The sequence below is a fragment of the Bos mutus genome, chromosome 3 (assembly GCF_027580195.1).
Source record: "Bos mutus isolate GX-2022 chromosome 3, NWIPB_WYAK_1.1, whole genome shotgun sequence".
Lineage (NCBI taxonomy): Eukaryota > Metazoa > Chordata > Mammalia > Artiodactyla > Bovidae > Bos > Bos mutus.
In genome coordinates, this window is record NC_091619.1 from 72,042,871 (window position 1) to 72,069,651 (window position 26,781).

The 26,781-nt window shown below is 39.3% G+C and overlaps 1 protein-coding gene across 2 annotated transcripts in view; it reads left to right on the forward strand.

Moving 5' to 3' along the window:
* The window catches only part of PTGER3 (prostaglandin E receptor 3), a 60,336-nt gene that overhangs the window by 26,893 nt on the left and 6,662 nt on the right, over nt 1-26,781 (forward strand). Inside the window, exon 2 of one of the 2 annotated variants that reach the window (XM_070367854.1) lies at nt 15,290-15,391. The exons of the other annotated variant lie outside the window; for it this stretch is intronic. Coding sequence (XP_070223955.1) covers nt 15,290-15,391 — 102 coding nt within the window. The remainder of the gene's footprint in view (nt 1-15,289; nt 15,392-26,781) is intronic. 2 annotated transcript variants of the gene reach the window in all.

Sequence of the window (26,781 nt, forward strand, 5' to 3'; positions counted from 1 at the left end):
AAAATAGATAAAATCATCCCTTTTAGACATACCATATTAGGTATGTGGGGGGAAATACCCAAAAACGTCTTAAGAATCATAGAAATGTATACAAATGAACAGAATAGATCATGCATTCTGTTATATAATTATTCTGTAAACATGTATTGAGTGCTTGCTTCATGTCTGCCTCCCTGGTGATACAGTGATGATAGGGTAAGGTTGAAGATATTGAGCAGTTACCTGGCTCTAAGGGGCAGTCTTCATGTCATGTTCCACGTGAAGGACAGTCCTTGTGGAGCCGGGTGCCATCTGTGCTGTACTTGGTAGCCCTGAGCGTAAGCCAAACAGACATGCTAGCTTCTTCCATGAAACTTTCAATCTACTAAGGTAGACCCACAGAGAATAAACCATTGATCCAGTAAACAGATGTAACCAGTCTGGTGGGTCATCACCCTGGTTGCCTTTCTGCCACATGGTGCAGCTGCTGCAGGTTGATCTTGTCTGGGCTGAAGGGCGGTGCTGGTCCACTGGCACCGTGAAGCCCTCATGGAGCATGTCCCTGCCCAGGCTGCAGTGGGTCTGTGCTTGGGCGCCATTGTTAGGAATCACATTCATTCACACCCTCTAACTTCAGCCATGAAGCTCAGCAGCAATTTTCTGAAGCACAACCACTGTACTAGAATTAAGGACACAGAGAGCGGCTGGCCCCTGGCCACATACTGCCTGGAACCTCCTTCTGGGGTCCTTAGAGTCTGGGTTGTACTCAGATGACTTTCTCACAAGTTTGTCTTTCTCTTCCAGTAAATTTTCTTTTAAGACATTCCATGTCTTCTCCCTCTACTGAATGCAGCCAAAGTTGCTCTCTACTAAGTTTCTTGGCTTCAGATAGTGGGAGAGGAGGTTAGATTTCTCTGCTTTTTTTTTTTTCTCCAAGAAAATATGATAAATATGATGGTCTACTTCTTCCCAGGTAACCAGCAATTTATACCGGGGGTGTTGTATGGATTTCCTTTGTTGTACCACACAACTCTCTGCTATGAAAACCAACTCAGTCAACATTTACCAAAGTGAATGTTTCTTATTTCTGTAATACCTGCTCCAATGTGACTTGCTCTGCCCACCTGAACAGGGAAGAGCAGGGCAGCTTCTGGCATCCCCCTACATACATCATGAAAACAATGCATGTGTGTATGGAGTCACTTCAGTTGTGTCTAGCTCTTTGCGACTCTGTGGACTATAGTCCTCTAGGCTCTTCTGCCCATGGAATTTTCTAGGCAAGAATACTGGAGTAGGTTGCCATTTCCTTCTCCAGGGAATCTTCCCAAACCAGGGATCAAACTGGTATCTCTTCTGTCACCTGCATTGGCAGGCAGGTTCTTCACCACTGCGCCACCTGGGAAGCCCACATTAAAACAATGGACGTGTTATAAAGGCAAGAAAAAGGTGCTTTGGCAAAGTGTCAAGGAGGACCTTCTTTTGATGCATTGGTGAATGTGTGGGTGGTTAAAGAGGATCTCCCTAAGAAGACATCATTTATGGGGAATCTTGAAAGTTGGTACATTGAGGAAGAAAGAGCAACTTGTGAAACTCTCAGTGTAGCAAAGAGCTGGAAGCATTTGAGGAACTTAAAGAGTGCCAGAGGGGTACATTAGCATGAATAAAAGGAACAGTAGCTTTAAGGTAAAGCTAGGAAGGGAGGCAGGGCCAGACCATGCAGAACCTTGTTATTTTTGTTTGGGAGTTTATAGATTTTTTCTTAAGTATCTTGGAAAACAACTAGCTTTGAGTGAGGGAGTGATTTGATCTGCTTTGTGTATTAAGAAGATTCAGGCTGCCTTATGAATTAGAAAAGATATCAGAGCCCTTGAGTTCTGAGCTCAGATGGAGACGTAGAGACATTAATTTAAAAAAAATTTTTTTTCCTTAAGTGTTGCTTTAAAAGGAGAGACAAAGCTTGGCATAGAATTGACAGTGGGAGTGGAAGTCTGTGCAGAAGCACAGGGAAAAATTGAGCCAGGTGTGCTAGGATTTGTAAGCAAATATGTTTTGGTTGAAGTGTTTGAGAATGTCAAGAAATATTATGAGTCAAGTAAGGACTGAGGAGTAAAGAAGGAAGGAGTGCATTGGTAGATTGCCTTGAAGATTAGAAATAGGAATTTGCATTTCATCTTGGGCAAGTTGTATTGCTTGTCTGTACTTCTGTTCCATATTTGTAAAAGAAGAGGGTTGACCTTATAAAATTTCTTGATTTATAAAGGGTCATTTAGTAAAATAACTCATCTAATGTTTGATCTATTTCTAGAATATTCTTGGTGAAATTTTCTGTTTTGTTTGAATACCTTTACTTATTGGAAATTTATTGCTTTTTAAGGGGCACAAAGAATTTTCTTAGAGTTTCTTTCTCTCTCTCTCTTTCTCTCCCTTCCTGCCTCCTTCCCTCTCTTTCTTCCTTTCTCTTTTATGGTCAAACATAGTACTAATAATATATGTAAAACACTTAAACACCATATCACACTTAATAAGCACTTAATAACTGGGCTTCCCCAGTAGCTTAACAGTAAAAGAATCTGCCTGTGATGTAGGAGCTGCAGGACACACAGGTTCATTCCCTGGGTGGGGAAGATCCCTGGAGGAGGGCATGGCAAACCACTCCAGTATGCTTGCCTGGAGAATCCCATGGACAGAGAAGCCTGGCAGGCTATAGCCTATAGGGTTGCCAAGAGTCAAATACGACTGAAGCAACAAAACATGTGTGTACACACGCATATTGGTTGAACTGAAGTGTTGCTAATTCTAGTTCTTGGTTTATGTGGAACAATACTAAATTTAATTAGAGATATCTTTTATGTTTCATGGAGAAGGAAATGTTAACCCACTCCAGTATCCTTGCCTGGAAAACCCCATGGACAGAAGAGCCTGGCAGGCTACAGTCCATGGGGTCACAAAGAGTCAGATACAGCTGAGCAACTTCACTTTCACTTTCGCTTCACTTTATTTTTAAAGTTATATGACACTATACTTCTCAATTAAGTATCAAGGAGTTCTACTAAATCTTTGTAAATAAACAGTAAAATAACGTGAAATTATCTTGACAACGTCAGGGACAGGAGCCATGATGTATTAATTCATTTAAGTGACACTTACTATCAGTTGTGTGCAAGACACTGTACTATGACCTGATAGAGCAATGGCACAGTCCTTGTCCTTAAGGAATATGTTGTTTACTGAATGATTTCCTGGAGAAACTTGAGGTTATGACTCAAAGAAGCAATGTTATTTTTCTTTATCAATTATGAATATAGGAAAAAAAGTTGGGACCATTCAGAATTTATTTACCTATTCATGTGTTCAGTGATTGTTTACTGAGTACCTACTATGTGTCAGACACAGTTCTAGGTGCTGGAAATATAGCAATGAAATAAGCAGACTAGCTTCCTGCTCTCAGCAAACAATCATTCTAGGGGAAGGAGAAAGTCAATAAATTAGATGAGAAGTCAGATTGTGGTAAATACTGTTAAGAAAATAAAGCATGTGATGTGATAGAGGAAGACTGGGAAACTTTTGTAGATGGAAACATCAGAGAAAGGTGCCTCTTAAATGAGAGGTAATATTTAAGCTGATATCTGAGGGAAAGGAAAGAACCAGGTACGAGTGATCTCCAGGAAGAATATTCTAGGTCGAGGAAACAGCAAAGGCCCTCACTTGGTAAGCTCAAGGGGTAGAAAGAAGTCCTGTGTGGCTGAAGTGAGATGGGTGTGGAGAAAGTAAGAGTCGGTGAATTGAGGTAGAGACAGTGTTGAGGGCCAGATTGTGTGAGGCCCTGTGGATGAGTTTTGATACTATTTTAAGAAAACACTAGAAGATCTGAAGCAAGGGGAGTGACATTATTGGATTTATGTCTTTAAAAGATTCTTCTTGAAGCTGTGTGAAGACTGGGTTGCAGAAGGGCCAGAGTGGGCGTAGGGAGACCAAGCAGAAGGTATTGAAACTGTCCTGATGGGGAACGATGATAGCTGAGGTTGGAGTGGAGAAGTGAATATATTCATACAGAGTGTTTTGGAGATAGACTTTACAAGACTTTCTGCAATTTCTCTAATCCTTGTTCTGTGACTCTGACAGGAAATAAGGTCCCATCTTCCTCTCTGGGCCTCTGATAAGGAAATGGCTATCTGTCCACAAATGACTTTCCATCTAGTTCCTTAAGGTGGAAGTGACTACTCCAAGCTAGTAATGGGCAGATTTAGAATTAAGTTCTATCTAATGGGAGCTATTTTTTTATTCTGAGATGCAAATTGGAATAGTCAGAGAGAAAGGGAAATAAGCAAAGTTTGCTTGTGAAATAGTAGGATGTTATAAGACTCATCATCCCTGAAGAAGATCCAGACCAAGCTAAAGCAAGCTAGTTTAAGGGGGAAAAAGGGAAGGGGGAGGTGGATTTCTTGGTTCATATAAATTGCTGGTGGTGCCAAGAGTGGAGGTGACCCTGTGGAAGACAAAGCCAGGACTCTCTGTATCTTTCACTTTGACTTCTTGCCTGTGTCAGAATCTCCAATTCAGGCTCTGTTTCTAAGGAACTAACCTTGGACATACTCTTGCAGCTCACTGGCCAGGTTCCATGTACTTTTGGTACATAGGTTTATATTTACAGTCTGCATGAAAGGGTTTGATTTTGCTATTTAAAATAATTTTTAAGTTAGCTTTATTTCTGGTTGTCCTGGGTCTGTGTAGTTGCACGGGCTTTTCTCTAGTTGTGGTGAGCAGAGACTGCTCTCTAGTTGCTGTGCGCAGGCCTCTCATTGTGATGGCCTCTCTTGTTGCAGAACACAGGCTTTGGGGCACATGGGCTCAGAAGTTGCAGCTCTCGGGCTGTAGAGCTCAGACTTAATAGTTGTGGCACACAGGCTTAGCCACTCCACGTCATGTGGGATCTTCTCTTCCCTGATCAGGCATTGAACCCATGTCTCCTGCATTGGCAGGTTGTTTCTCCACCACTGAGCCACCAGGGAAGCCTTAATTTTGCTTTTATAGCAATACAGTATTTCAGTGACTATGAAGCACTGTTTCAACAAAATTTTTCCTCCCTCCCTCCTTTTTCTTTGCTATTTATTTATTTAGCAAATATAAGAAAGAGTTATATGCCACATAAAGTTTCAGGACTCCACTTCATCTTCAAAGACATTGTGAGTTTTGTTAAATTACAATTAAGGATTTAGACTTAGAGAATTGTCCAGAAGTGAGTTGGGTATAGCTTGAGGTTTCCAGTGGGACAGAAGTAGGTATATAAGTTTCTGAAAGCTCACAAGTACGCCATCAACACTACAGAGAGGCAACAAGAAAAGGAAAAAAGAAATTTTTCTTGATTTTCCCATAAAGGATGAATTGCAGTCTGGGTTTGATGCTAACCTGTCAACTTTCGGTATAAACTATTGGATGTACTAATGACCAACATTCTGGGTGGCATATTTTTGAATTCATTTAATGGTAATAATTTTCTCAAGTATAGATTAAGGATTTTCCTGGATCCACAAGATAAATTTCTTAACTTCTTCAATTTTGTTCTATAAAAAATATTAGGGGATGTCTTGATTTTTTTTCCTCTTGCATCTATTTCTTATTAAATCGTGTTGTAGGTCAATTTCAGGAAGCATGAGAATACCCTCTGACTTCAGAGCTCTAGTCTTCTCCTTCAACTTAATATTTGGTCACAAACAATAGAGTCTAACACTAAACACAAAGGGCATATGTGAAAAAGGATACTGGGGGCTCACAGTGTCCATAGAAAGCTGGCAGCTTTGGAAGATAGGCAGGACACAGGCTGTTCTAAATGCTGAGCCATCAGGCCAAGATCCTACTGCAAAACAGTTTCTGTTGCTCTTTGTGTCCTGGGAGCAAACCTGACTGCTTTAGCTTGGGTTTTTTGCCTCCTGGCCAAATAAAGATGTTACTAGAAGAAGGATCAGGCAACTGCAGCAACTTGTTTTGAAGTAGGACCTGTTAGTGAGAGGTAAGTGCTAGGATTTCTCTCCCACCTAGAATACATCGGAGAAGGCAATGGCAACCCACTCCAGTACTCTTGCCTGGAAAGTCCCATGGATGGAGGAGCCTGGTGGGCTGCAGTCCATGGGGTCTCGAAGAGTCGGACATGACTGAACGACTTTGCTTTCACTTTTCTCTTTCATGCATTGGAGAAGGAAATGGCAACCCACTCCAGTGTTCTTGCCTGGAGAATCCCAGGGATGGGGGAGCCTGGTGGGCTGCCATCTATGGGGTCGCACAGAGTCAGACACGACTGAAACCACTTAGCAGCAGAATACATAGAAAAAATTTTTCAAAATTGGGGTATTCATAACAAAAATGGGGGTTCGTTTTAACATCTAAATCATCCTTAGAAACATTTTGATAGTAAAGTTGTATTTTTTAAGTCCTGTGTGTGTGTGTTCATGTCACTTATTGAGGAGTTAGAATGGCAGTGAAACTAATGGAGAGGAAGTTGAAAAGATCCACAAAACAAAGGACATACTTATTGAAAGCCTACTACATGCAAGCACCTGCTGCTGCTGCTGCTGCATCGCTTCAGTCGTGTCTGACTCTGTGCGACCACATAGACGGTAGCCCACCAGGCTCCCCCGTACCTGGGATTCTCCAGGCAAGAAGACTGGAGTGGGTTGCCATTTCCTTCTCCAATGCATGAAAGTGAAAAGTGAAAGTGAAGTCGTGTCCAACTCCTAGCGACCCCATGGACTGCAGCCCACTAGGCTCCTCCATCCATGGGATTCTCCAGGCAAGAGTACTGGAGTGGGGTGCCATTGCCTTCTCCTGCAAGCACTTGAGAATTACTTTATTATCTAATTTAATTTGCACAAGTTTATCAGTTTGGTATTTTTTTATCCCCATCTTTCAGTTGTACAAACTATACTTTAAACAATCAGAAACCTTTCCCCAGTCCTACCCCTAGAAATTAGTAGAAGTTAAATTTTTTTATGCTGTTATAATCTCTTTCACATTCATTGTCTCTTCTTATTAGCCTACTGGTGGCTCAAATGGTAAAGAATCTGCCTGCAGTGGAGCAGACCTGTATTCAGTCCCTGGGTCAGAAAGATCTCCTAGAGAAGGAAATGGCTACCCACTCCAGTAGTCTTGCCTGGAAATTTCCATGGACAGAGGAGCCTGTCAGGGTACAGTCCATGGGATCGCAAGGAGTCAGACACGACAGGACTGAACAACTAACACACAAAATATTTTCAGGTTACTTCACTGAAAATGTCACACACAAAAAGAACAGATTGATTGAGAATGGTCAATGATCATGGAAACTGTCTGGGTCACATAATTATAGTGATTAAAGGTTTCCTGCAATATCTTTGTTGATTCATTAATTGATTGCCCTTCTTAAGAGCTTGGGTTTCTAGAGAACATACTGTGAAAATCCCCGTGGAAGTGACAAGAATTTTGATCTATAGCAAACTGTTAAAGGATTCCATTCAACACAGCACCTACAATTTAGGAGGCTTTTTCTGTAAAGGGGCAGCATCAATTTCATCTGGTTCCTTCTGTCTCTTCAGATTTAGAAAACTCACATACATTGGTAAAGTTTTACTAGGCAAACATTTTTCAGCTAGTACAATTCACAAATATTATTCTTTTTACTAAACTATTTATAAAACAAATAAAACTGTTTATTGAGTTCTCTTTGCTTAGCGGGAAAGTGTTTGACTACAGTCAAAATTAGAAAATTTGTTTTGACAGTTTCAAAACTTCTAGCATAATACAATGCAATTGGGATTCTTGCAAACCTGCTTTTATCTGTTCCCTGCCTCCCCCCCTTATAATTATAGAGAAGAAAAAGAGCCCTACTGAACCTCAGTGTGTTCACAGTGATTCTATAATATGGAATTCAGGCATTTTTCCATCTAGCACTCTCTCACCCAGATTCAAAGGCTTCAGATTCCTTAGTTTAATCCTAAAAATCTTGGATTTGGCCATGTTTACCACGCATTTTCCATTCCTCCCCCAGCATCCCTACTGTTAGTTGTAGAAATCAATCTGTAGTTCCTAGAATAACTCGCAGAATTACACATTTAGAAGTGTGACCTCCATATTGCAAACCTCTCCAGAAACTTCTGCTATTTGGGGGGAAAGTGAAAGTGAAAGTCACTCAGTCGTGTCCAATTCTTTGTGACACCATGGACTATATACACTCCATGAAATTCTCCAGGCCAGAATACTGGAGTAGGTAGCCTTTCCCTCTCCAGAGGATCTTCCCAACCCAGGTCTCCTGCATTGGTGGGGGGATTCTTTACCAGCTGAGCCACAAGGGAAACCCCTATTTTAGAGGAGGTGTGTGCTAAGTCACTTCAGTCATGTCAGACTCTTTTTGACCCCATGGACTGTAGCCTGCCAGGCTCCTCTGTCCATGGGGTTCTCCAGGCAAGAATACTGAAGTGGGTTGCCATGCCCTTCTCCAGGGGATCTTCCCAACCTAGGGATGGAACCCTTGTCTCATGTCTCCTGCACTGACAGGCAGTTTTTGTTTTTGTTTTTCCATCACATCCTAGATTTATTACAACTGGCCTGCAGGCAAGAGGAGAGAACTATTACATTGACACTTAAGTTCTATGGATACATCTTAAATAGAGGGAGAATTCAACCAAGAATACAGGATAAGCTATTCCCAAGCTCCAGGAAGCAGTCATGTGACTGAGCTGCATTTTTTACAGACAAATAAGGCAGTAGCCCTTCACATCAATTTTTGGACAGTTTTTATACAATATGCTTCTGTGGTACAGGAGAGAAATAATCAGAGCTCACAATGTAGTTTTTACACTATTGTCACAGTGTGTGAACACTGTACACCCTTTTGTTTTCAAAAGATACATTGTAATAAACTTCTTGCCCTTGAGTTTATAGTTTGTAATAATCTATGATTAATACACTATAATTGCCTTTTTTATGTGGTCCTCCACATGAGAGAATGGTCAGATCAGCTCCTGGACAGTCAGCACTGTGTTCCTCTCCATCTGCATATGGCAAAGTGACCCCACGAGGAGCCAGACAGAAGGGTGACTGTGGAGATCCGGAGCCCTCCTGCGTCCCCAGGAGCCGTGGGGGCCTGGGTGAGTGGGGGTGGGAGGGCGATAGCTTGGCTGGTCGGGGCTTCCCCTCCAAGGCTGGGAAGTCTGGGGTTTCGATACCACCGGGGAGAAAACAGGAAGATCAGGTGAGTGGACCAACGCGAGAAACCACTGGTGAATTCTGAAATTGACGGGATGTAACTGTGAACAGCACCATTCTCCCTTAACAGTGTCTGTGACTGTCACCTGGGAGGAGACACAGCGACACTCACCGCTGATGGTTCGTCGCAGCATCCGCTGCGTCTCAGACCTCACCCGCTTTATGGTCGGGTGGGCATGAGCCGCTCACGGCGCTGCTGGACACACTTGACCGTCACACGGTCGCTGAACTCCAGGGTGGCCAGTGGGAGACCATGGAGACCCGGCTCACAGGGAAGGGAGGAAGAATACTAAAGTGGGTTGCCATGCCCTTCTCCAGGCAATCTTCCTGACCTAGGGATCAAACCCTTGTCTCATGTCTCCAGCACAGACAGGCAGGTTTATTTTTTACCACTGTGCCACCTGGGAAGCCCATTTTAGAAGACAGAGCTTTTCTAATCCTTGAGACTGATTTAAATGCCCTGCTTCTATACTCCATAGGCATGCACATACCCTTTTCATTTAATTCTGTACAGTTATATTTACAGTTGTCATAATATTTATTATGACAATAAGGATGATTGCCCACAGTAGACAAATGCTTACGTCACAATAGGCACTGAGCTAAGCATTTTGTAGACATAATCTCATTTTCTTCTGTCAACAACTCCTCAAGGGTATAGTGTTATCTCTTTTTTCAGATGATATCTCTTTTTTGAGATGTGAAGTAACTTTACTAGGGTCACAAAGTTAATGAACAGTGGAGATGACCCTCAAATCCAGATTTGTCTAGCTTTATAGCCTGTGTAATGAACTGCTAAATTAAATGGCCTCCCTCTTGTTAATATCCATGTATTTGTCTGATTCACTGTAAACTGCTAAAGAGCAAAGACCTTACCATATTTGTCTATAAATCTTCCTGGCCCGTAACAGCCACTCAATGAATGATTGTGGAATGAGTGAATGAAGAAACGAAATTGTAGTAAACTGGAGGGGACATGAGATTTAGGATCAGAAAATTAATTTAGAATCAGAAAATCGTAAGTTTAGCCCTAAGTTTTACATATATTACATGGTTTATAAAGTTCACATAAACTTTTCAAGGCAGGAGACATTTATCTTTTTATTTTTTTTCTTTGCTGGGTAAGCAACTTGCTTTAAGATCCACAGTTGGTAAATGGTATTGAGCAAATCAAGCCCAAATGTTTTTTATTCCAAAACCACCAAGGAGCTTTGGAATGCAGCTTGAGTCTAATGAATGATGGTACTAATTTAAACAGTAAAACTGTGAGCATTATATTAAAAAAAAAAATTACGCCTTTCCCTTTATTTGTTAGCTTTTATTGTTTCTACATTGTTGTTAATAATAAAAATTCTTATAAAGACTGAAAACAGTAACAATGGGAGACACAGCATTGTTTGTGTAAAACAAGAGAGAAATTAATTAGAAGCAGTGGGTATATGCAGTGGAAAACAGCTGCTCTAATGCCTAGTATCCAAAGAAGAGAAAAACAAAAAGGATGTTTCGGAAGGTGCCCTGCGGATAACAATTAAACAGTGAGGAATTTTAGCAACAATAGGGAAACAGTAAAACTAACAAAGGCAGGGAGAAACAATGCTTCAAAAGATGCCAAAAAATTTCAGTACATCAGTGTTGCCCTTAGTTGTTATTAGAGATGGTATAAGGTGGTATTATTAGAGATGATATAATATTCTTCAGAATAAAGAATGTAATTACAAATCTAGGGTTGGGACAGCCTTCAGAGTTGATTAATCCAGAAGCTCAGCACTGTAATCAAGAGAGCTTGCCTCTTCTTACACAGTCTACAGTTTTGGCCTCATCCTGTGTGTGGCTTGTTCCCCTCCGGTAGTAGGCTGGTTGCTAGTACATGCTTCTTTGTTCATCTCTTGCAGGACAAAGAAGCTTTGTTTTGCTATGGCTCTCTCCTAAAAATGAAGAAACTTTTCCTGGGATGTCCCTGGGGAGCTTCTTCTTAGAACTTATTGCCTAGTATGGGGTCATACCATCATCTTTGATCCAGACATTTCTAGCAGCTAGGGATGGGTCAGCCTTGAAGCACTTAGGCGCCAATGAAAATAGGTGTTCTGGTGAGAAGGGGAGATGGGAGAATGGAGAAAGGCAAAAATGGACACTGTGGTGATGATATTTCTGCCATTTAATTGAGAGAATACAGGTGGAAGCCCATCAAAATGTATAAGGCACTGGACCTGCACTGTCCAATATGGTAGCACTAGCCACTTGGTTATTAGACAGTTGAAATGTGATCACTCCAAATTGAGATACAATGAAAATGGAAAGCAGAATCTTTTCATTATTTTGAAAAATAAAACATCATTTACAATATAAATATCACATGATACTTGATGGTGTTCATCTGCCATCTGTACAGTGCCTGAAAGGAAAGAATGATTGTTAAGATGTATTTCAAAGCTGCTACATAAACCTTATTGGATTATGGGATTAAAAAGGGACTTATGCCTCTACTGGATATGGCAAGTTACCATTCTGTTGTGTGTGACAGCCACATTCGTCTGCACTGGAATTTATGTACTAGTTAGGAGGTGACAGTGAAAGGCTCTTTTATGCTTCATTGTATTGTTCTTAACATCAAAATAAGAATAATACCCAAAACAATAATAACAAATACTTACATAGTACTTATTATAAGCCAGATTACAATACTGTCTATCTCTATGTCTGTTAACTCAACGACCTGGAAGGTGAGTGGGTTGTAGAAATCAATGTCTTCAGTTCTGCTACTTTGAAACCCAAAAGGATAGTCAGTCACTAGAAATATTTGGTTGCCACTTTTCCCCTTCACAAAAGCCAAGCAGTAAAAGTGCAAGTTAAACCCAGTTAACACAGTTCTCTTTTAAAAGGTTGAGGCATTGGCAGCCAAACTTCTTGTCATAATGAGGAATCATAGAAAGTTCTCCTTAATATTAAGGAAAAAACGATGCTGCTATATGATACTTTACTCCCCTCAAGCTGTGGATCTGGCACTGCACTATTGCTTAGCCCCTATTTATAGTCAACAGAACAAGAGTTAACTGTAAAGAAAGCTGGCAAATTTTCAGAGGGAGTGTTTTGTGTTGGGGAAAAGAAAATAATATAGTGTCAGGAAGTTCCTATGCTAACATAACTAGAAACCTAACATTGGCAGGAAAGTTTGCAAGTAAATTATAAACTGTTATTGATGCATTATCTGTTAGACTCTGAGGGGCATTTTACATATTTATTATAATATAGGCATAAGATATGGCTTCTCAGGTGGCACTAGTGGTAAAAAACCTGCCTGCCAATGTAGGAGAAGTGTGAGACGCGAGTTCAATCCCTAGGTTGGGAAGATTCCCCTGGAGGAGGGTATGGCAACCCACTCCAGTATTGCTGCCTGGAGAATCCCATGGACAGAGGAGCCTGGGGCTACAGTCTATGGGGTTATAAAGAGTCTGACACAACTGAAGCGACTTGGCCTGCATACATATTCTTTTGTGTGTGTATACATATACCACATTTTCTTTATCTATTCATCTGTTGACAGACATAGGTTGCTTTTATGTCTTGGCTATTAAAAATAGTGCTGCAGTGAGTAGGGGCATTCATGTATCTTTTTGAATTGTACTTTTTTCCAGATAAATGCTCAGGAGTAGACTGCAGAATCATATGATAACTCTATTTTTAATTTTTCTAAGGAAAATCCGTACTGTTCTCCATAGTGGCTATCCTAATTTACATTCCCACCAGCAGTGTAGGAGGGGTCCTTTTTATCCACAACCTGTCTAGCATTTATTATTTGTAGGTTGAAAAAAAAATATTTTCTTATTGAAATATAGTTGACATATAATATTATGTTCAATATTATGTTCGTTTTAGGTGTACTAAAAAATGATTTGACATTTGCATACATCAGTACCATCTGTCCCACACAAAGTTATTACAATATTATTGACCATATTCCTTGTGCTGTATTTTACATCTGCATTACTATTTATTATATAAGTGGAGGTTTGTAACTCTTAATCTCTTTGAAGTGTTCTGTGCTCCCACCTCCCTCTCTTCTGGCAACTAATTGTTCTCTGTATCTATTAATCTGTTTTCTATTGTTTTTTAGTCTCTATTTCATTTATTTCTGCTCTAATCTTTATTATTTCTTCCCTTCTAATAACTTTGAGTTTTGTTTGTTCTTCTTTTTTAGTTCCTTTAAGTGTAAGGTTAGATTGTTTATTTTAGATTTTTTGTTTGTTTGCTTCCAAAGATAGATTTACATCAGTATAAACCTCCTTCCTAGAATTATTGTTATTGTGTCCCACAGCTTTTAGATTATTATTTTTCCATTTTCATTTGTCTCTGGGTATTTAATTTCCTGTTTTATGCTTCAGTCACTCATTGGCTTTTTAGTAGCATTGTTTAGCCTCCATATGTTTGTGGGTTTTTGCAACTTTTTCCTATTAGTTGATTTCTAGTCTCATTCTGTGGTCAGCAAAGGTGCTTGATATGATTTCAATTTTCCTAAATTTATTGAGACTTGTTTTTTGGCCAGCATGGAATCTATCTTGGAAAATTTTCTGAATGCACTTGAAAAAAAAATACGTATTTTGCTACTTTTCTCTTGTTACTTTTAAGATTCTCTCCTTATCTTGATTTTTTTTTTTTACCATTTAATTATAATGTTTCTTGATGTGGATCTCTTTGGATTCATCTTGTTTGGGACTGTCTGTGCATCTTGGACCTGAATATCTGTTTCTTTACCCCATTTAGAAATGCTTTCAGCTATTATTTCTTTAAATAAGTTCTCTTTATTTTTCTCTCTCACATCCTTTTTGGACCTTTATAATGTGAACACTCCTCTGACCATGGAATTCGCCAGGCAAGAATACTGGGGTGAGTTGCCATTCCCTTCTCCAGGGGATCTTCCCAACCCAGGGATAGAACCCAGATCTCCTGTACTGCGGGCAGATTCTTTACCATCTGAGCCACCAGGGAAGTCCAGTGTGAACAATCAGATGCTTGAGTTGTCCCATAGATCTCTTTAATTATTCTCATTTTTAAAATTCTTTTTTATGTTCAGCTTGAGTGATTTCCACTTCTCTGCCTTCCAGTCCACCGATCTGTTCCTCTGTATCATCTAATCTGCTACCGATGCCTTCTAGTGTATTTTTTTAAATTTCAGTTATTATATTCTTCAGCTCTATTTGATTTTTCTCTGTATTTTCTAACTCTTTGTTAAAATTCTCACTGTGTTTATCCATTCTTCTCCTGAGTTTTGTTGAACATCTTTATGATCATTACTTCAAACTCTTTATTGGGTAGCTTGCTTATCTTTACATCATTCTTTTGTTTATTTTCCTGAGGTTTTGTCTTGTTCCTTTATTTGAAATATATTCCCCCATCTCCTCATTTGGACAGTTCTCTGTGTTTGCTTGTAAGTATTGAGCAGGTCAGTTACATTCCCTGATCTTGGAGAAGTGGCCTTATGTAGGAGACATCTTAGAGCATCGCAGCACACACCCCTCTGCTCACCAGAGCCATATGCTCTAGGGGCACCCTCTCTGTGGGCTCTGTAGGCTCTTCTGTTGTGCTAGGGTTCACTGCCATGGGTGCACTGGTAAGCAGGGCTGGCTCTGACCCAGGTGGCTACTAGTCTGCTGGTGGCAGGACCAGGTCCTGGGGCAGCTGGCTGCACGGGTCTGAGGTTTGTGGGGAGGGGGTCAGTTGGGGCTAGTGCCAACCCACTGGTGGGGTCAGGTAAGCCCCTGGATTCCAAAATGGCACTTTCAATACCTGTTTCCTTGAGGTAGAATGAGCTCCTCAGAATGACTGTCACCAGAATCTGTCTCCCCAAAAGGTGTCCCAGTTGACTATTCCCTTCTCCAGGAAGCTCTCCAAGATCAGCAAGTGGGCCTGACCCAGGCTTCTTTCAAATTCCTGCCTCTGAGCTGGGTCTTGGGGAGTATGAGATTTTGCTTGCAGTCTTTAAGAGTAGAGTCTCTGTTTTCTACAGCCCCATAGTTCTCCCATATGCAAGCCCTGCTGGCCTTCAAAGCCAAACATCTGGATGCTCATCTTCCCATTGCAGGACTGCTGGGCTGAAGAGCCCTTTGTGGAGCTTGGACCCCTGAATCCTTGGGGAGAACATCTGCCATTGTCATCCTTCTGTTTATGGATAACCTACTTAGAGGTATGGGTCTTGACTATCCTGCATCTCCATCCCTCCAACTCATCTTGTTGTGGTTCCTTCTTTATATCTTCAGTTGTGAAAAATCTTTTCTGCTAGTCTTCAGGTAGTTCTCATAGACAGTGTCTCTGCAAAAGCTGTAATTTTGGTGTGCCTATTGGAGGATTTAAGCTCAGAATCTTTCTGCTCCACCATCTTGGTCACACCTCTGCAGGTCAAGAAGCAATAGTTAGAACTGGACATGGAACAGACTTGTTCCAAATAGGGAAAGGAGTATGTCAAGGTTGTATATTGTCACTGTACTTATTTAACTTATATGTAGAGTACATCATGCGAAATGCTGGGCTGGATGAAGCACAAGCTGGAATCAAGATTGCTGGGAGAAATATCAATAACCTCAGATATGCAGATGACAACACACTTATGGCAGAAAGTGAAGAAGAATTAAAGAGCCTTTTAATGAAAGTGAAAGAGGAGAGTGAAAAAGCTGGCTTAAAACTCAACATTCAGAAAACCAAGATCATGGCATCTGGTCCCATCACTTCATGGGAAATAGATGGGGAAACAGTGGAAACAGTGTCAGACTTTATTTTTCTGGGCTCCAAAATCACTGCAGATGGTGATTGCAGCCATGAAATTAAAAGATGCTGACTCATTTGAAAAGACCCTGATGCTGGGAAAGATTGAAGGCAGGAGGAAAAGAGGACAACAGAGGATGAGATGGTTGGATGGCATCACCAACTCAAAGGACATGAATTTGAGTAAGTGCCAAGAGTTAGTGATGGACAGAGAAGCCTGGGGTGTTGCAGCCCATGGGGTTACAAAGAGTCAGACACAACTGAGTGACTGAATTAAACTGACTGGGCTTTTGGCAGAGGAAATAGCAGATAAACTGACGTTTCAAATATACACAAAAAATAAGTTGAAATTAGTTAAGAGAGGGGAGTGAGAGTTATAAGACCCAGGATCTGCAGTTATAAAAGTTTAGAAGAAAGAAAACTGGCACTTTTGAAGAACTCAAAGAAGTTCAAAGTAATTGAAATATAGATGTGGGAGTAAAAATGGTGAGCATTTAGTCTACAGGGTCCAAGTGATGATGAGCCTTCAATGTCTACCTTAAAAGGTTTAGACTTTATACTCAGGGCAATGAAAAGCCATTGAAAAGCTTTTTAAAGTGGAATAACAGTCAAATTTTTATTTCAGGAGCAACCTTGTAAACAGCACAAAGGGGCCCAGAATGGAGTCTAACAAATCATATAATAGACAACTGTAGTAGGTTAGACAGATATGATGGTTGTCTGACTTTAGGGTCAATGGGAATGAAAATGAAATAAGTGATAGATTAAAAAATATTAGTTACTTATTGGACAATTTGTGATTGAGTGTGAATAATATTACTAATGAGGTGGAATGGGAGAGAAACAGCTAGAGATGAGAAACATAGACAGAGCAGTAAATCAAGATGAACAAAGAATAATTCTTGAGTTTCTGTCTTAGGGAACTGGGTTTACTGAGATAGGGAAGATTGGTGGAGAAGCAGCTTTGAAGAAGATAATGATTTCAGTTTGAACTTGCTGAATTTAACATAAGACATCTAGGCAGAATTGTGCTTTAGACACCTAAATCAATCAATCTGGAGATTAGAGAAGAGGTACAGCCTATAGTTCATAGATGTGTTTTGAAGTCTTTGGGGTAGAAAAGTTTTCCCATTGAGTTTGTACATAGAGGCTCCTTCCCATATATACGAGATAGAACTAAAAAAATGCTAACATTTTCAGGATTGATAAAGAAATAGGGGCCATAAAGGAGACTGCAAATGAGCATTCAGAGAGATAAAATTAGGAAGAAAATCAGAACAAATGGCAGTTGGAATGTTTGAAAAATAGAATCCTGAAAGTTAGGCAACCTGAATTTTAGAGAAGAATGTTTCAAGAAAGGCTGGTGAGTGTCCAGGGCATTTCAAAACCTTGCTGGCTGGCTTGGAAACAGCCTTTCCTGAGGATTTATGGGCACTGAGGTCACATTATAGCAGGTTTAGGAATAAACTTGAAGATAAACAGGATAGACAACTTTTTGGAGAATTCAGCTGTAACTTCTGGAACAGTATTTGTAAAGAGATGAGAATTCCACAGAAGGTAAAATGATAATGGGGAAAAGCCAAAAGTTAAAGATAAAAGAGGAAGGAGGTAACTGAGAAAATAAGACCTCTGACATTCATGAAGGATAGGATCCAAGGCACAAATAGAGGGTTAGTCTTAGCTAGGAGATAGAAACTTTTCTGTTTGAGCAAGAGGAAAGAAGGAATGGATAGCTGCTGATGCTGATCTTGGTCCTAAGAAGGTGAAAGGCACCGAAAGAGCTTATTTTTTCTGTGATGTGAATTAGGATAGAAGAAGATGTGTAGAAAAGTGAGAGACAGAGAGAGGGAGAAAAAGAAAGAGAGAGAGAAATGAGTTAACTAGGGAATGAGATAAGGAGATTGAGGACCAAAAATTCAAAAAGAGAGCCCAATGTGCCCGTATTTACCCAGTGCCCATCCCAAGTACATGATTGTCTATTTGAATCCCTCTGTGAGATAATGTTGTCTCACAGCATAGGTCTTAAAAAAGAGTGACATTTTGACATGAAACAAAGGAAGAAGTTGTCAGGTTAGAATCTCAGTCATTAGCTTGTGTTGTATACTTAACTATGCACAGGAAAGAACTCTTGTATGCCATGGCTGTACTATCCATGAGTCACAGAGGCCAGTAATGTACAGCCAGACATCATATTCTCTTTAACAAACCAAAATACATTTGTCTATTAAATGTTTTGACCCATTATAGAGTCTCAGACTGTACCTATTAGTTGTTAAATTATTCTCACATCAACTATCTAAGAATTCAAGCTAAAATGACCACATGATGGTTCTAGGTTCTAAAATTTTGCCAATAAATTATACAATAGGCCATTGTTTATACCTAAGCTTTCAACTTTTTGAATATGAATGCTTATTTTCTAAGTATGAAAATAATACATATGTTGTGGAGAATCTGGAAAACAGAGAAAAATATAGAGAAGAAAATAGAAATGACCCTAATTTCCTACTCCAAGTTAACTATTTCTAATATTTTTCTATATATACACACAGAGTAGTTTTGTCCTTTTGGATTATGTTATGTAATAAACATTTGTTTCACTTTTAAATCTTGAACATTTCTTTGTATTATTAATTATTCTTCAAAAACATGATTTTAAATGTTAGCATTGAGATGCACACTGATATATATTATGCACACTGATAGATGTTCCATAATTTGAACAATGTCTTTTTATTGGTCACTTGTTTTTAATTTTCTGTTATATTTATACTGAGGAAAATATCCCTGCCCACAAAACCTAGCCCACACCTCTGATTCCTTCCTTAACCACTTAGCTGCTCTTGTCACTAATACTGTGGTTTTCTGAGTGTAAGACAGTATTAAGATAGAATATTTGGGGTTTAAAGGAAACTATACTTTGGCACAAAAAAAACCTGTCTTAACTCTAAATATTTTTAGATTAATGTTCCTTACACTTTGACAAAGACATATTGTCTAGACTTTCTCTTGACACCTGGGATACATAAGTTTGAAATACAATAAAGTACCCTTCTGACATGTATTACAAAGCTAATCCATCATCTATAATCCAAGGAATGAATATTTTTATAGAGTAGATTTTTGCCTTCCTCTTTTTAGCCAGAGTTTGTATTCTTGATACTGACATTTTTGGACTATTCTAATAGAAAGATAAAAATTTATCTAGACATAACACATGTACCCAGTTATACTGAGCCACACTGATTTTACAATTCATACTAGCTGAGAGGAGAGAGTAATTCCTCGGTACCAAATAATGTGGTGGCAGACCTCAAGCTTCTTTATAATTTTGAGGTCCCTCCTGTGTATTGATTGAATAATAATTATGCATTTTCAAATATTTTTAAGGTGCAAATTTGGAAGTTTGGGGGTTTTTTTTTGAAATGGCTGTATTAGGTAGAATTTTAAGGAAAGCAGACCTATAGATCATGCATTCATTTCCTTGCACTTTTCCCCATAAGCATTCCTGTTCTTTCTCTGAACATCAAAGCATTCTGTTCTGGAAGCCTATGCAATAGTACAATAGCCTAGGGCTGGGGAGAGGTATGCTGTGTAGATTGAAAGTATCAATTATCCTTATCTCATTTTAATTTTCACAACTGCACTACTAGGTGAGAAGATGCTCAGTAAGCATGGATGAATGATGTTTTAGAGAAGAGGAGAAATCAAGATCCGAAGTTAGGTAACTGGACCCCAAACTAGAAACAGATTTGAGTCAGATTCATGGCAGGTCTTTATCTCTGATCTGTGTGTTTGCATAAGTCTGCAACTTCTGTAATATCTCCCCTTAGAGCTTCATAAATCTTGTCCCTTGTCTTCTTATACTGTCTACTTTCTAACTTTGTATTTTTCCTCTCTCCTCCATTTCCCAAAAATCACATGTGAAGTTTTTCTACAGAAAAGTTTTGTCTTTTGTTCTACACCTTTTACCTTTTGGTTGCTTTTTCTTTTCTTTTTTTCCTCCAAATTAAACCCTTATTCATTTTCCAGCTTTGCCCCAGAATTCATCAGAAAAAATTTAGCCATAGAAGAGTATATGAGAGACCATCCAGTCCAGCCCCAGGGTTTAATATTAAATTTAATAAAGCACAGAGAGTAAGTGACTTGCCTAAAGTCATAAATGCTGGCAGAGCCAGGGTAAGATTTGCTTTTTCTGATTCTTGTCCCGTTGTTGTTTTGAAACATTTAATAAAACTGTATAATAGTGAAGATAAAATAATGCCATTCTAGTAACTTTTTTTTTTTTTTTTTCTAATTTTATTTTATTTTTAAACTTTACATAATTGTATTAGTTTTGCCAAATATCAAAATGAATCCGCCACAGGTATACATGTGTTCCCCATCCCGAACCCTCCTCCCTCCTCCCTCCCCATACCATCCCTCTGGGCCGTCCCAGTGCACCAGCCCCAAGCATCCAGCATCGTGCATCGAACCTGGACTGGCAACTCGTTTCCTACATGATATTTTACATGTTTCATTGCCATTCTCCCAAATCTTCCCACCCTCTCCCTCTCCCACAGAGTCTAGTAACTTTTCTTAATGCATGTGAACTGTTTATTTCCAAAGTTTTCAGATTAGATAAGGCTTCTGAAACAGAGTCTAGAATGCTGAGATGATTTGGCAACCTGAGAACAGAGTTGTAATCAGACCAGAAAGACTACAGTTATTTCTTAAATCTACAGTGAAGCTTCCTTCCATGAAAGTCCTTCAAATTATGTAATTAAGTGGTTCAAAGGGCCCAGGCTGGTTTGAGTGTATTATAACAGCACATTTATCACACTGTACAGGGAGTTTCCAGTAAAGCAGGTTTATTCTTCTGTAGCCTGACAACAGAGAATTACAGAAAACAAAGCAGCATAGATAAAACTGGCTGTAAGGAAAGTTCTTTTACGCACTTATGTTAGGAATAATCTGGAAATCATAAAAACGACATAATAGAGCATAAGGGAAAAATAAAAGTTTTATTCCCTCCCCACAAGTTAATTGTTCTGTATTTTCTTATGTATCATCTTCAGTAGATACATGTAGTCTGTAACCCAAGGCATTTTTGAACCAGGAAATAAAGTACTGAAGGTTTTTAAATGTGTGTTTAAAAATCCTACCAATACAATATTGTAAAGTAATTAACCTCCAATTAAAATAAATAAATTTATATTAAAAAAAAGTCCTACTGCAGTAAAATAAAATCCAAAAGAATATTAAAAACAGTCTTCCAAAGGACCCTCTGGAGGTTCAGTGGTTAGGATTCTGTGCTTTCCCTGCTGGGGCTGGTTCAATCTCTGGTGGGGAGCTAAGATACTACAAACCATGAGGTGTGATAAAAATAAACCAAAAAACCCAAAGAACGGTTTTTCTTTTAGTGTTGGTGTTTGGTACATTTTGAAGATCATTCTTATTGGGGAAGGGACAAATATTGTTTTTTTCTTTAGGATGAAGAAGAGTAATTACCTTTGACACTAAGCAGGGATGGAGAATTTAGGGGTTACTGATGTGGTTGTGTTCATTCTTATCATGATACAAAAAGAACTCTCTCTTCCTGCTGATAACCAGAGGAGAGGCAAGAGGCCTGCCTGGGAGAGTCATATGAAGCCTGGGGAAGATTCAGGCAGAAAAGTAACTGCTCTCTTCAACCAGAGTTGGTCTCACAGCTCTCTTGATCAGATTGTTATATGAGGCCATTTTGAAGGTGCGATTGTGCGGTGTGTTTCTTAAAAAAATAGCTTCTGTGGTGGCCAAGCATGCTGTTTTTGGTTTGTCCCTTGCCCCTGGTAGAATGGGACTAATAGGAATCATTAATCTACCAGAAATCTACATATTGATGTCAGAGTTTTTCTCCTGAAGTCTGATCATCTAAAAAATATTTGCAAAAATTGTAATCTCTGTTTAGCTCCCTAAATAGAAGGAAGTCTAATATAGGACACTTATAGGACACCAAGGTGTTGACAGGGCTGGATTCCCTGATGGAAGCTCTGAAGGAGCATCGAAGATTCATTTCCTTGCTATTTTCATGGATGCTAACTTGCATTTGGGCTTCCCTGGTAGCTCAGTGGTAAAGAAGCCACCTGCCAGTGCAGGAGATGTGGGTTCGATCCCTGGGTTGGGAAGATCCCATGGAGAAGGAAATAGCAAACCACTCCAGTATTCTTGCCTGGGAAATCCAATGGACAGAGGAGCCTGGAGAGCTATAGTCCATGGGGTCACAAAGAATCAGACACAACTGAGTGACTAAATAACAACTTGCATTTATGTTCACAATTACACAAGAAATTAGTTCTATTTTCCATCCCTGCTGCCATTTGGAAATGGTAATGTCACACTCACTGCCTCTAATTCCAATTATCTTCATTCTGCACATGTCATGAATTCTGGGAAAAGCTCGAGTGTCTCTCCCCATGTGCCAGCTATTGCTTCCAGGGCTTGGTTTCATAATTTCATAATCGCTGCATTGTCAGTAGGAAATTACAGTAGATCAACCAATGTTAGGCATATGAAACCTGTATTAGCCTAATGAAATAATTTTAAATTATTAGCTTCATAAAAATTAATTTTAGAATAATCAAGGAAGACTATAAAATGACTGAAATTCCATCTTAATAAGTAATTTTGTGAATTTTCCTGATTATACAAAGTGGGAGAAATTCAATATTTTATTTTGTAAAAGAAAATGAAGATGTAACTTATGTGAATTCTTAAATCATTTTAGATGAGGTTCAGAATACTTCCTGAAAAGTAGTAAATGGCCAAACATATTTTATTATTAGATCCATCTCCCTCTGACCACAGCTGGAAAGGTTCTCAGATTTTAAGGACCCATGTGGTTACATTGAACCTACCCAGATAATTCAGGATAATCTCCCCATCTTGAGGTCCTAAACATTAATCATATGTGGGAGGTAGTATTCAGTTCACAGGGCTATGAGCCAGCATCAGAAGATACTAATTAGATTATTCAATTTTAAATAAATTTGGTTATAATAATTCATATTTATTAATGAAGAGAATAATCCATTTCCTTTAAACAAAAGACTTTCCTAAATTGTTTGAAATGTTTTTATGCACATAAAAATTTTTAAATAATTGAATAATTATTTAATAGTAATAATTCCATTGCCTTCCACAAATCAAAATACATATTTTACATTTAATTGTAATAATAATATAACTTATATACATGATACTATCTTACATTCTGTTCTTTTCATTTAATTCATATGCATGTATATAATTATGCAACCACCTGTATTTCATTAAGCTTTATTCCTGATACTAGATATTTATATGTTTGCAGTTTCTTACTAGATTATTCTTCATTGGCCATTCACTTATTTGTCCAATTGATTTTTCCTTTTTTGAATAAATCCCTTTGGGAAAAGTTTCTTTGAAAGAAATGACAGACTATATGTCTACATATTTTTCTCTTCTTTTTGTTTATAGAGCCATAATTTTGTTCAGATAGTAGGTATAAATTGGTCAAGGACTGAAGTAACCACAGAGAATGGTTTTGTCTTATAAGCTAGTGGACCCCAGCCTTTTTGGCACCAGGGGCCAGTTTTGTGGAAGACAGTTTTTCCACAGCTGGGGGCGGGGGTAAGGAGCGTGGCGGGGGGCGGTAAGAGACGTGGTGGGGGGGTTGGGGAAATGAAATGGTGCAGATGATAATGAGAGTGTGGGGAACTGTAAGTGTGGAGAGCCCAGGGGAGCGGCTGGTGAAGCTTGGCTCCCTTATCCACCGCCCACCTCCTGCTATGCAGGGTTCCTAAAAGGCCATGGACTGGTACCCGTCTATGGTCTGGGGGTTGAAAAGTGAAAGTTAGTCGCACAGTCATGTCCAACTCTTTGTGATCTCATGGACTATAGCCTGCCAGGCTCCTCTGTCCATGGAATTCTCCAGGCAAGAGTACTGGAGTGGGTTGCCAGTTAGGGACCCATAATATAAGCAAAACCTGGACATTTCCATTCCCTTTGCCAGTGATTGTTTTAAGAATTAACCTGTGACTCAACTCTGTCCCTGGTAGGACTTCCCTGTAGCTCAGATGATAAAGAATCTGCCTGCAATGCAGGAGACCTGGGTTCAATCCCTGGGTCAGGAAGATCCCCTGGAGAAGGGAATGGTTACCTATGCCAGTATTCTTGCCTGGAGAATTCCACAGAGGAGCCTGGCAGGCTACAGTCTTTGGGATCGCCAAGAGTCAGACACGACTGAGCGACTACCACGCACACAACTCTGTCCAGTAAGACCAAGTTGACATTTGTATAGCTGATGAGGATTTGATCAGAGCTGGGATTTAGGGTGCCGAATTTGTGTCATGCTGACATCTGTTTGCTCTATCGGGGTGTCTGTTATTACTATAAATCAGATGAGAGGAAGTGCTAAACTAAGATGAGACTGGAAAAAGAGCAAACTGCATTGCAGAGGATGAGGTAAAAGAAGGTTTCACAGGTGACCCTGATGTGTTGAGTCAGGGTGACTGTAAGAAAGTAAGTGCTGTTGCTGTGGATAGTAGGTTTGTGGGTGTTTAGGATGCTCAGGGATGTTTCGAACCCTTCAGTTTGGGATATACGACCTGAGGACAGACCATCCAAATAAATGTGGGTCTTAAGCGACACTTTGAGTTCAGTCGAAATATAATGTGAACGACAAATGCATGCCACATATATAATTTTAAATTTTCTACTGGTGTAATATTTTACAAAATGGTTTTAAAAAGTAACAAGAAACAAATGATGCCAAGTTTAATTATGTATTTTAACACACTATATAAAAATATTATCATTTCATTATATAATCATTACATATCCCAACGTCCCAATTTTCTTCAGTCACATTTGAAGTGCTTAATACCTGTGCATGTCTAGAAAGACCAATTTAGGAGCTGGTAATAAAGTCAGCACCTTTCTTTGCTTGCAAGTGTGAACCTGTTTTGGGGTTGTTCCTGCTTTTTTATTGCTGTTATGAACAATGCTGTAATGAACAGTCATACACACAACCTCAGGTGCAGGAATTCAAGGCAGTGCATTCTTGGGAGTGGGACTTCTGCAAGGTAACAAGTGAGACAGTTTGATTGTTTTCTGAGGTGGCTGCTCCAGCTCATAGTCCTGGTAGTACTGTGTGCAAGAGTCTATATTGCTGCCCATCCTCGCTAACATTTGGAAAAGTCATGCTTCATTTTTCTCAAACTAGTGAATATAAAATGGTTTCTTTGTCATAACATTCATTTCTCTGATAGACTAATGAGCTTGAATATCTTTTTCTGATGTGTATGAATCTTCACTTTTTTTCTCTCCTGTGGAAATCACAAATATTTATTCATTCAAATATAAATACATTATGTATATTATAGATGTCATATATTAATATATTCATATATGTGTCACATCTTCATTCACAGGTGTTTATTGAACACAACCTGCTAATTATTAGTCTAGGTACTGGGAATGAACTAGTGGGGAAAAAGGTATTGGCCCAGATCCTACCTTCATGGAATTTACATTCTGGTGTATGTGCAGTGACTGGGTAGAGACCCAGAAGGGTAAAATGCTATCTGTAATATGTTAGTGAACCTGGGTTTAAGTCTGACTCAGCTATTTTATGTCATTAAAGCTTGGTTTCCGCAATTATAAAAATGAGATGGCAGTAGTATTTATCTTCTATTATTTATTAAAAGCATATGAAGAACTTGACACAGTGTCAGGCAAATTGTAAGGATTCAGAAAATGCTACTGGCCATAATGATAATACTAATAATATGTAACTGCTGTTTTCCCCTTTCTTGCATCTATCTTTTTCTTTTCTTTTTTTTTTTTAATTTTATTTTATTTTTAAACTTTACATAATTGTATTAGTTTTGCCAAATATCAAAATGAATCCGCCACAGGTATACATGTGTTCCCCATCCTGAACCCTCCTCCCTCCTCCCTCCCCATACCATCCCTCTGGGTCGTCCCAGTGCACTAGCCCCAAGCATCCAGTATCTTGCATCGAACCTGGACTGGCAACTCGTTTCTTACATGATATTTTACATGTTTCAATGTCATTCTCCCAAATCTTCCCACCCTCTCTCTCTCCCACAGAGTCCATAAGACTGTTCTATACATCAGTGTCTCTTTTGCTGTCTCGTATACAGGGTTATTGTTACCATCTTTCTAAATTCCATATATATGCGTTAGTATACTGTATTTATGTTTTTCCTTCTGGCTTACTTCACTCTGCATAATAGGTACCATTTCACACCAGTCAGAATGGCTGTGATCCAAAAGTCTACAAATAATAAATGCTGGAGAGGGTGTGGAGAAAAGGGAACCCTCTTACACTGTTAGTGGGAATGCAAACTAGTACAGCCACTATGGAGAACAGTGTGGAGATTCCTTAAAAAACTGGAAATAGAACTGCCTTATGATCCAGCAATCCCACTGCTGGGCATACACACTGAGGAAACCAGAAGGGAAAGAGACACGTGTACCCCAATGTTCATCGCAGCACTGTTTATAATAGCCAGGACATGGAAGCAACCTAGATGTCCATCAGCAGATGAATGGATAAGAAAGCTGTGGTACATCTATCTTTTCTTAAGTAGTCTTTTTTTTTTAGTTACAACTGCCAAAGTTTAAGATTACATATGTTTTGCCTGACAAGGACCAAGAGCTAGAGAATATGTGTTTTTAAAAAATCTGCCTCATGTTGAATAGGCAAAAATGTGGGAAAATCCAGAGGAATATCTTATATAATTCAGGGCTGTGTTCTGTGAGTATAAATGTTGCTTGAATTATTCATTT